Source organism: Cotesia glomerata, linkage group LG1 (assembly GCF_020080835.1).
Source record: "Cotesia glomerata isolate CgM1 linkage group LG1, MPM_Cglom_v2.3, whole genome shotgun sequence".
NCBI classification, from domain to species: Eukaryota; Metazoa; Arthropoda; class Insecta; order Hymenoptera; family Braconidae; genus Cotesia; species Cotesia glomerata.
Window position 1 is genome coordinate 25,874,455 of NC_058158.1, and position 12,676 is coordinate 25,887,130.

The following is a 12,676-nucleotide window of genomic DNA, read 5'->3' on the forward strand; positions in this document are numbered from 1 at the left end:
AAAATTCTGAAGACAACAAAAAAAAATTAGCCCAATCGGTCCAGCCGTTCTCAAGTGATGCGTGGACATACATGCGGCATTTTATTTTTATTTATATAGATAGATAGATAGATAGATAGATATAAATATATGAAAAATTGATGTGGGTACTCAAATGAAGATTCTTGATGAGTGTAACATTGGATGAGCTTATATCTTTAAAAATATATAAAAATATATTTAGCACTATAAACATTCGCATTTTTATCAATAGCCTCTAATATAGAATCCACCGTATAATTAGATAAATTTTTAACAACTTGAATATTAACATTCTTGTTGCAGACTTTCCAATGATATTAAGATTTACGTTGGAATGATTTTACTTCGTAAAATAGCATAATATAATAAAAAAAAAACATACTTTTAAATATTTATTTCTACATGTTTATATTTATAATTTAATATCGTACAAGTCTGAAACTAAACAATCAAATTAATTAATGAGAAATTTTCAGGAAATACATTTACACGCTTGGTGGTGTAAAATTTAGGATTCACACCGTTCAAATTTAACATTACACAGTGTGATTTTCACACCGTTCATGTTGAAAATTTTAACACCGAATCATTTACACCACACCGAGTCCAAAAAATTTTTTACAGTGTTTTTTGATTTCAACAGTCGGAATTGTTTTTTTCGGTTACCAAAAATATTCCCTCTGAGTAGATCCCCCTTTAAAACTGTTAAACGTATTTTTCTAAATCATACACGGAGAAAAAAATTTTGCTATAGGAATTCTATAGTAGTTAGTTAGTTGTAAAAAGTTCCAGTAGGTTATTAACGTATTCTTATGGTAACAATACCGTTTGGCTCCTGTAACTCTACATCGTTGAGCTCTGAGAGCTAAACGTTATTTACCTCTCATAACTCTACAGGATTGTTCTAAGACTATAACAAATTTGGTAATCGGAAAAAATAGACCCGAAAAAAATTTTTAAATTAAGAAAAATTCATATTATTTCATTAAAATTAATATGAAATAAAAATTATAATAATAATAGAAATTTAATAAATCTGAAATAATATGAATTTTTCATGACTAAAATTTTTTCAAGGTCTATTTTTCCAGGTTTATTTTTTCCGGGATTCAACAAATTTTGGCAGTCTGCTTAATAATTTTTTTACGATTTAGCATTGATAATTTAATAAATAAATGCGGCAGAACGAATTTATATTGCCAGCAATAATTGTATATGACAAATAAGAATAGTATTATGAATATTATGATAGAAATAAAATAATAATAGAACTTATATTACAAATAAAAATTATTTGTAAAATAAAAATATGGTCGTCAAGAAAAGATAAATAAACGAAAACAAATTTTATTTTGTGTTAAATGGGGTCTTTTTAATGTATTCCGATAACTTATTACTTAATATCACAATATATTAAACTAATAAATTAAATTAACAGTCAGTGCAAATGAACCTTGAAAAACTTTAAATACAAAACTGTTCTAACGAAATTCAATTTGACAAAAAAAAAACCTATTTCCTTAAATGAATAAACTGGAAATTTAGTTGTCCTCATATATTTTTAATAATAGGGATAAGTAACAAAGTAATTATGTTTGTCAATTTGGAAGGATATGAAATATGTCAGCGCACTCCACTACTGCGCAACGTAAAGCTCTCTCAACTATACCGTTGGTCTCTCAGAACTATCCCGTTGAGCTCTGAGAACTCAACAACATTTAGTTATCAGAAGTAAATAAAATTTTGTTACTGTAACTCTATAGCAAACAGTAAACTGTGTATAGTTATGGTAACTCTACAATTTGGTTCCCAGAACGAAATTTTTTTTTCCGTGTAATAATTAATGAATTACACTATAAGTAATGTTATCTTATCCAATTTTTTGTTATAATTTTTGGACTTGTTTAAATTTTGTGTTCTGTTGAGTTTAAATTAAGTAACAACTATCTTTTCAAAAAAAAAAAATTAGGATGACGGTTGACCCTAAAGGCCATCCCTGCAACTTCCTGCTCATTTTGTACTTAAGCGTTCAAAACTACACATTACGTTTTTGAGCTCTTCGAGCTCAAAAATATGATTTTTCTGTCAATTTGAGATCTTCGAGCTCAAAACTTTAATAGCAGTTTGATAAAACACAATTTTTTGAATTTTCAAAAAGCAATAACTTTTGAATGAATGAACCGATTTTCACGCGGTTGCAGCATTCACGCAGTTTTTGAAGCTCCATGAAAAGTTATCAAGTTTAAATCGATCGAGCCAGGAATTTCGAAGTAATTCCGAAAAAACACTTTTTTCCGTTTTCTTTCGACAACGATAACTCACGAACGAATCAACCGATTTCGATCGGGCTTGCGGTAATCGACGTAGTTTTTTTTATCTTAAGAGCTGATCAGATTTTAGAATTGATCGGTGACGCCATTTGAAAGTAATTCCAAAAAAACCACATTTCAAAAATTTTTTTTTGTAGTTTTTTTTAAATTTCTCAAAATCTATTAGTTCGAATCGGTCCAAATAGTATTCAAAATCTAAATTTGGTCAAGCCCTTTCAAATGCCACCAACCGCGATTAAATCGGTCAAGCCGTTCAAAAGTTATGAGAGGGTCACACACACACACACACACACACACACACACACACACACACACACACACACACACACACACACACACACACTAGTGGAAGCAATGTTGTTATCAGAAGCTGCCTGGAACGCTACCAACACGTTTGTAACAGAAGTCCTCAAAGACTTGAGTTCCACCGAAAGAAGAAGAGCAAATATCAGAAGATAGAAGGAAGGTAGTTAACATCTTAGCCACCACAAGGAACAAGGAAAAGCAGTAGCTAGTTCCTCCCCTCACAAAGTAATGCCTGACGGCGGTTCCCATGAGGGATTAGAGGAAAGAAGAAAAGGGGTTTAGGGTTTAGTGAGTAGGGGCGTTAGCGTCGAGTTTTAGTATGACGCTGCGTCGAGTCTTCACATATCCAGGCGAAACAGCTATGCCTGGAATCCGCAAAAAAAAATTCCCCCTCCAAAAAAAAAAAAAAAAAACACACACATACATACAGACTTACGGACATATCCACACTTAAAAAGTAATTATAGGTAGATCTGCGAAATTCCACAAATGTTAGCGCCGACGTACATTGCACTGGTAGCCCGTTCCAAACTCTGATTGCAGAGACAATAAATGATTTGTCATATTTCGTCGTGCGACAGCTAGGTAGTACTAAGTAGTCCTGTCGAACATCACCTCTACGAAACCGTGGTTCTAAAGCATATAATAAGTTCTGCCGGATTAACGGTTTTTGATGTAAATAAAAAGCTTTATAGATTAAGCACGATTGAAAGAACTCACGCTTGGACTTGAGTGATAGCCAGTGCAAATCACTGTAATAAGGCGTTACATGTTCAAACCGTGAAATGTTGAAAATGAAGCGCACACAGGCATTCATCTTGCCTTGAAGTCTGATATTTCTCTGTCATACTTGTTTACTTAAAATTTCTGCACATTAATGTTGCTCAATCTCAAGTTTCAAATCATTTCCATCTAAAAAAGACGATAAATGGCGTCGAAAAATTTAAATGAAGTAAAAAAACGACGAATAACAATTATATCATGCGTAAAGCCTGACTGTAAGATTACTTCAAAAAAAATAAAAAAAAGTTAAAATTATTTTATTATTTAATATTTCCACGTCGTGCGTTTAATTTTTTAATGCTCAAAATTACAATACTATGTATCTGCTTAACTTTACCTTATTTAAAAAGTTGCAAAAAACAAAAAATTTTTTTTTGAAATTCAAAAATTGATGTTTAAAAAAAAACGCACACCGTTCTAAAAATTTCAGGATCTTTTAAAATCAGTACAAGGTACTATACAAAAAAAAATTGAGCCAAAATTTTAATGTCAATTGAGATTTTTGACGATTTTCAAAAATTTAAAATTTGACAAATTCGGCATTTTTCAAAATTTTTTTCCAAAATATATTTTTTTTTCAATAGCTCCAAGTGTCCCTTTTCAAACAAACGAAAGACCATTCCCGTATCTATAATAACGTTCGAGACATCCCAAAAACAAAATTAAAAAACTGAAAAAATAGCGAAATTTTGAATTTGCATATCTTTTGAATATAATTTTTTAATTTTTTTTTTTTGTCTGGCAGAAGTTCGTTATATGATAAAAGAAAATTTCTGATCAAAATTTATCCAAATCAAAAGGGGTCAATTCCAACTGTAGGTCAATTTGACATGGAATGACCCAACTATATTTTACTATTAAGTCGCAATAACAGTAGTAATCCTGCTGCTGCAACAGGACTTTATCCTGTTGCTGCAACATGGCTGCCTCCTGTTGCAGCTACAGGAAAATCCTGTTGCTGCAACAGGGGCATTCATGTTGCAGCTGCAGGAAAATCCTGTTGCTGCAACAGGATTTTTTCCTGTTGCTGCAACATGACTACCTCCTGTTGCAGCGACAGTTAATTTTTTTCCGTGTACTATACAATTACATCTATATCTGTTGAGAGAGAGAGCGATCATATTCATGAATTCAATTTGAATTCAATTTTTTTCGGTAAAACACAATTTTATAGAAATTACACGTAATCCGGACTAACGCCATACATCCGAGCTCTCTCTCACGTTTTTGGGTATTGACGGCCCGTGGTTTTGATCGTGCCTCCTTGGCTGTGATATTTTCTCTCTCACACACATACAATTTAACAGCACTCTCCAGAAGAGTCATCAGTATTCGCCTACATTTGGCAATACGCATTAAACTATTCTCACCAAGAGATAGTTTATTATTCTTATAGCTCAGGTCATATCCTGACGAAATAACACTAGCTCAGGTCATATCCTGACTAAATAACAATAGCTCAGGCCCTATCCTGACGAAATAACAATAGCTCAGGTCCTATCCTGACTAAACAACAATTACACATTCACACACATTTAATTCTTGTAATTATCATCGAGGAGGTTTTTATCTGATTATCAGATTTTTCTTCCTCTGGGACAATAAATTTCTTCCTGTTGTCCCAAACATCGAGTGTAATTTATTTAAAATTCCTATCCATCTACACTAATAATTAAAAACAAAATTTAAAAAACTGAAGCACGAAATCTCGGCGCTTTGACGAGGTTTCGACAAAACAACAGATGCTTACAGCGTTTCAGAATACCACCAAGGTTGGCAACGTAAATCGAGTATAGCAGCGGACCAAGAACACTGCCTTGCGGAACCCCAATTACTGTATTGTTCCATGTAGAAATTCCAATACTGTCTACACGCACTGTTTGAGACCGACCCTTCAAATATGAGACTACCCAGCTGACTGCTATATCGTCAAAACCCAACGCTCTTAACTTGTAGATCAGAATATCAAACACAACCGAGTCAAATGCTTTACTAAAGTCAAAAAACACCGCGACCGTGACCATCGAACAGTCCATGCTTGCGCGAACATCATCACTAAGCTTTAATATTGCATCCTGAGTGTTGATATTATATTAATGGTTTATAAATAGTTGATATCGAGTACATTGTTGTACACTACTAGGCAGGGTGAGCATAGTATAACTGAAGATGAACGTGAGGTAAAGCTATTGCGTAGCCGCAGCTAGTACCCTGTTATCCAGGTAGATTATACGGTATATCGATAAATTTTCCTTGAAGCAAGGACTCCATGGGCTTTCTGGAATACCCCAAGCAAGAGCTCTGGATTATAATAAAGTAAGTGAGAAATTCATGCTTACGTTAAGAGTTATTGCGGGTTAAAAACCAAATAAAAACTGTTTATTATAACTGTAATTTATCAAGATTATTTTTCTATAATATAATGTTTATCTTTTTTGAGGACAGCTTAGTGTAACAATAGTCTAGTAAAAGAAAACAGTATGTAAATTTTAAATGACTGTTGAATCCCATTAATATATATACTTAGTATTAAAAAAAAATATAATGTTGTAAAAAAATATTTACCCTTCTTTGATGCATGGAAAGAGTCATCTTTTGGTACATACTGAATATCGTAAATCAGATTTGTTTTTGGTAGAATAATTTTCTCTTTGTTGATTTTGTAAACGGCATATTTGAAGGCGAGCTCTGTGCTGCTGTCCTTTTGGTCATGAGTGAAGATTGCACCTGTGAATAATTTAAATACTCGTTATTTTATTTTTATCATTTTATCAGTCTTAGGAACCTGCACTTTTAAATATTTTAATTCCACGTTCTTCACAAAACAGTAATTATTTTAACAATAATTAATAGCTCATTAACGTAAGTCACAAATAACTCGAATAAACCCAGTGATTACTCTCAACATAGCGGACATAAATCCTGTTGTACTTCAACTGCACCTTGGTGAATTGAAAACTGCAATATGTAGTAGAAAGAACCACACTATTAGAGTTAATCTAAATAACAAACTTTTCGCTTAATTTGATAGTCACGTATTTATTAATGCTTACACAATACTCGTGACTTTATCATAAATAAAATACATTTGTCACAATCTTATAATAAGAAACGCGATTCATTTTCGTGATAAAAATGATACTTTATTTATAAGACCCTGAAGGAGTTCAGAAAGAGATCAATATTTTTTATCACGCTATTTTAAAAACAATTACATTTAAGCGATAATATTAAGTACTGACTTTATCATTTAATCAGATCAGCCTTGTTAATTAAAACCAGAATTTTTTTTATGAATACTTATTGAGTACACTGAGAGAAAAAATTTCTTTTGAAAAAAATAAGCATTATTGTGACAAGAAATTAATTTGAAAAAAAAAAATTTTAGATCGACAACTTGCAAATTTTCATCCACAATTATTTTTCCCAAATCTAGAAAACTTTTTTTTTTTTTAAATATGAAAGACATTGTTGTTTTTTGATACATCAGTCTCACTTTCGTAAAACTGAAAAGTATTGTTTTTAAAATTGGAAAATAGTGAAGTAGAATTACAATTCGTGTAATATAATTAAAATTGTCTGATAACATTACATTGCACTTTGTAATTTTACAAGGAAAATTGTAAAGATAAAAAAAAGCTTTTTAAATTTTTTATGAAATTATTGTAATATAAATTACAATATTTTTTTGTGTGATTTTACATACAATTATGCCGAATCAGATCACAAATAATGTTTGCAAAATTAAAAAGCTTTTTCTTAAAAATTGACGAACGGTTCTGTAATATTACAATGCGTGTTAGGTTTATACATGAAGATTGTAAAATTACAATACATCTTAATAGATTTCCTGACAGGTATTGGAAAATTACATGAATTGTATTTTATTTCGTATTGCTATACACTGATTTGTAATTTTACTTATTGTTCGTTTTGTAATATGATTGTAATTTTACAAAAATTTTTAACAGTGTATTATAGATACAGGAATGAGCTTTCGTTTGTTTGAAAGGGGATACTTGGGGCACCTCCATTAAAATTTCGGGTCAATTTTTTTTGTATAATATCTTGCACTGATCTTAAAAGATCCTGAAATTTTTGGAAAAGTGTTTTTTTTTTTCAAAAAAAAATTTTTTTTTTTTTTTCTGCCACTTCTAAATAAGGTAAAGTTATGCAGATACATAATGTTGTAATTTTGAGCATTTAAAAATTGAATGCATGACGTGGAAATATTAAATAATAAATTAATTTCAACTTTTTTTTATTTTTTGGACATAATCTTGAAGTCATCCTTAACGCAAGATATAATTTTTTATTTTTTTAACGCATGATATATTTTGTCCGTTTCTTCACTTCAATTACAGTTTTTAACTTCTTATAACTCAAACAGATATTAATTTTCAATAAAAATCGGAAATAATTTCATGAGAATATCAATTTCTTTTCGTTCTTTCGAATACTTATTTACTTACAAATTTCTGCACATTAATGGTTCTCAATCTCAAATTACAAATTATTCCCATGTTAATAAGACGATAAGTGGCGTCAACAACTACAAATGAAGTAAAAAAAAGACAAATAACAAATTATATCATGCTAAATTATATATGATAAAAGAAAACTTCTAACCAAAATTTATCCAAATCGAAAGGGGTCGATTCCAACTATTGGTCGATTTGACATGGAATGACCGATATATATTTTTCAAATTCACCACGTGACAACGTATTCGACTCCTAGAATCCAGCCTTTAATTTAATTTGTTGTCAACTCATTTTTAATTTTTAATTTTTAATCGTTTTATTTGAAAATTATTGATAATGTGATGATAATACTGAAATCAGCAGTCGCTTAAATTTTTTTTTTTTTTTTTTTTTTTTCATTAATTAAATTAGAACAAAAAAAATATTTCCAAAAATTGCACTTATAGTTTTTCAAAAAAATTTTCTGCATGTAAAATTTTTCTTTTAATTTCCAAAAAGTGCATTTATCGTTTTTCGAAAAGATCTAATTTTATTTTAATTTTTTTGTTATAATTCTTTAAATGATTAAAATTGTCAGATGTCTGCTAATTTCATTTTCATACATGATGAACTATTTTTTTTATGAATAATATATGTATAAAAATTAATAAATGTTATGCTAAATAATAAAATTCTAATATTTCAAGAGAAAAAAAAACTTCATGATAGCCTCACCTATTAGAAAAAATTATAAATACTTTCCGTAAGTAGTAATATATGTAATATTAGGGTGCTTCATTTGAGACGACTATTTTTTTTTTCTCACTCCATTGACGAAATATTGTTCTGAACATAGAAAAAAAAATTCTCACCAAGGGATAGTTCTTAATTTCAATTTTAAGTACTCGCTGGATAAATTTAAAGTTTTCCCCTATAATTAACCCGTTAAAATAATTTTTTTTTTGCTTAAATTATCTATAGCATAGCGACATTTCATGATATTCATTTGACCATGGGCAGAAGTTGTAGAGGAATTCTTCCTCTTTAAAAGCTCTGACAGCTTATTTCCAATTTATGAGTTACTTCGCCAGTAAAAAATTGTGCATTCGATTTTTGCTCAAAAGTCGTGGTTTTTTTATTTTTTCTCCTAAACTATTGATCTGACACCTAAATTGGAAAGACCTTTTTTGTAAAGAATTCAATTTTCTATAAGATAGATTGATAGCTGAACCCTTTCAATAAATTGCCTCTGAGATAAATTTCATTAATTACAAGAAAACAATAAATGACACTATTTTATCGTAATTTTTATACTTTTTAATAAAACAACAGTTGATAAAAAAAATTATAACATTGTATATTTTTATAATCAAATATTATGATATCGTTATAATGCCTAAATTTTTAAAATTTTTAATTGTCTGACAAATATTCTAATAAATATAGTTGTTACATAGAATATATCCAAAATATATGATCATACATAACTCCGGCACACAAAAAAAAGTGGTATGTACTTTGGATTGCACCTACCTATCGAAATGAATATTGACCCACTGAATCCGAATTTCAAGTCCGTTTGACCCGGTAACCCTCCAATTTTGAGCATAATGCAAAAAACCCCAAAAAAATGCATAAAACTGCAGTCACAGCGATGAAAAAATTCTTGTGGACCCGGATCAAGTATGATTTTTATGTATTCCAATTTAATGAAACTAAATCTGAACGTTAATTAGCCTGCTGAACCGACCAAATTTGAAATAAAAAACGAAAAACCCAAAAAAATTGCAATAAATCATGAAAAATTGAAGTTATAGAGATAAAAATTTTTTTGGACTCAGATTGAGTATGATTTTCATGTATTTTGTTCCACTGAATTTGAATCTGAAGTTTTCTTGCCCCGTTAACGTTTTAAAATTAAAAAAAATCTCAATAAACCAAAAAAATCGGGAAAATCGCAGCTATAAATATGAGAAAAAATCTATAAAACATGATTAAATATTTTTTTTGTGTTTTTTTACGCATAAAATATAAATTAAGATTCTGAAAATATAAAAAATTTTAATATCTATAAAAAATGACGTATAACTAGAATAAAGAGAACGATTTTCTCGAATTTCAAACTGTTCTTCATTGAAATCGAACTCTTTTGTTCTCAAACGATCTACGCCGTAAATTTTTCTTCCGTTTGTTATTCTCTTTTTTATTTCTTTCTTTGAAATATACAAGAATAGTATTTAATCGTGTTTTACAGGTTTTTTTTTTCAAATTTGTAACTGCAATTTTCCCAATTTTTTTGGTTTTTTGAGATTTTTTTAATTTTTAAACGTTAACGGGGCACTGGGCTAATTAACGTTCAGATTTAGATTCAGTAAATTAAAATACAAAAGAATTATACTTGATCCGGGTCCACAAGAGTTTTTTCATCGCCGTGACTGCAGTTTTATGCATTTTTTTGGGGTTTTTTGCATTATGCTCAAAATTGGAGGGTTACCGGGTCAAACGGACTTGAAATTCGGATTCAATGGGTCAATATTCATTTCGATAGGTAGGTGTAATCCAAAGTACATACCACTTTTTTTTGTGTGCCGGAATTATGTATGATCATATATTTTGGATATATTCTATGTAACAACTATATTTATTAGAATATTTGTCAGACAATTAAAAATTTTAAAAATTTAGGCATTATAACGATATCACAATATTTGATTATAAAAATATACAATGTTATAATTTTTTTTATCAATTGTTGTTTTATTAAAAAGTATAAAAATTACGATAAAATAGTGTCATTTATTGTTTTCTTGTAATTAATGAAATTTATCTCAGAGGAAATTTATTGAAAGGGTTCAGCTATCAATCTATCTTATAGAAAATTGAATTCTTTACAAAAAAGGTCCTTTGTAATTTAGGTATCAGATCAATAGTTTAGGAGAAAAAATCAAAAAACCACGACTTTTGAGCAAAAATCGAATGTACAATTTTTTTACTGGCGAGGTAACTCATAAATTGGAAATAAGCTGTCAGAGCTTTTAAAGAGGAAGGATTCCTCTACAACTTCTGCCCATGGTCAAATGAATATCATGAAATGTCGCTATGCTATAGATAATTTAAGCAAAAAAAATTATTTCAACGGGTTAATTATATGGGAAAACTTTAAATTCATCCAGCGAGTACTTAAAATTGAAATTAAGAACTATCCCTTGGTGAGAATTTTTTTTTCTATGTTCAGAACAATATTTCGTCAATGGAGTGAGAAAAAAAAATAGTCGTCTCAAATGAAGCACCCTAATGTAATATAGTACTTAAAATAATATAGGGACCCTACAACCCCACTACTTACTCCATCCGAACATGTGCTAAAAATTAACAATAAGAATAAAATTATTATATTTTTTGCTAAATTTAATCCGTTTTGGATTTTTCTAATAAAATTTTAATGAAATAAAAAATAATTGCATTGGTATTTACTTATAATAATAAGGTTTTTTTCTTTATTATTTTCCTGGTAATTTTAATATATATATTAGACTGGGCCAAAAAAATTAACTATTTTTTTTTTTTTTTTGTATATCGAAAATATTATTTGGGATGACAAAAAAAAAATGTTGTGAGAATTTGAGCCCTTAATATTTATATTAAGAGGTCTATCATCGCAACTTTTAATTTTTTTTTCCGGAACGGGTTTTTGTCTCATAACTCCTAAACCATCGAGGTAAATGAAATAAACTTAGATGTTTTTTGAAGCAAATTTAATTGTCTACAAAAAAAGACTGATTGAAATTTTTCGTCAGATGAACCGTTTTCTTATAAACACGCCTTGAAAATTGATAAGATTTCAGAATTTTATTGTTTAACTTTGGAATTTTGTAATTCACTTAAAAATTAGTATCCGGAAAAAATTCAATAGAGATTCTTGAAGGGAATTTAATTTCCTACAAAAAATGTCTCTTAACATTTTTAGCTAAATTCACTCCTTTGAAAGTTATTCAAAGTTAAAGTTGATGTCAAAATAAAATTCTGGTTTTTTTCGCTGTAAATTTAATTTTTTTGAGCCCATTGAAAATTTTGATCTTTTATAGATAATAATTTTTATTTTATCAACAGAATTATGAAAAATTTGAAAAAATCATAATATATTTTTATTTATTGGCATTGAAAAGCTATTTTCTGCAGAAAATTGCATTTTCACTGTGTTTTGATAGTTTAAAAAATAACAATCATGTTGTTTTCTCATTGAAAATTATTTACTTTTTATTTAATACAAATTTATCTACGAGAATCCGCTTTGATTAACAACCTCCCTTACTCCCCTTGTTTCATTTTTCGACATCAATCCACAGTACTACATCTCATGAGATTACTCTCTCATTTTCTCAATAATTGCGTCGCTTAATACAAAGCCAACCGATTGAACATAACCTCAAAACAATATTATTAATTATTAGTATCGTATTATATAGCGCCACGATGTTTTTATTCATCTATCACCATTTCTAAAAAAAAGACCCCTAGTTCGACCTTCACTTTCGGTATTTCTTACATTCCATTGTTCTACAAATAGAGAGGTTATGTTTTTTAGATAACTGTAGCATCTTTCTTCATTGTTAATTGTGGATCGAGCGTCGCTTTTAATCTCAGTATTCGTGTTGTGAGTTGTGTGTCTAATTTCTAGTGTTGTTACAATTTTTATTACAACCTGACTCTCTTTATTTGTTGTGATTTTTGATTACGTAAATATAATTGAATAATATCAAAGAACTGTATCAA

At 29.3% G+C, this 12,676-nt stretch overlaps 1 protein-coding gene across 6 annotated transcripts in view; it reads right to left on the reverse strand.

Annotated features, from left to right (window-relative positions):
* Window positions 1-12,676, reverse strand: part of LOC123271743 (glutamate receptor ionotropic, kainate 1-like) — a 188,438-nt gene that overhangs the window by 111,482 nt on the left and 64,280 nt on the right. For all 6 annotated transcript variants that reach the window (XM_044738155.1, XM_044738143.1, XM_044738180.1 and 3 more), the window contains exon 3: window positions 6,006-6,167. In XM_044738155.1, the coding sequence (XP_044594090.1) occupies window positions 6,006-6,167 (162 nt within the window). The remainder of the gene's footprint in view (window positions 1-6,005; window positions 6,168-12,676) is intronic.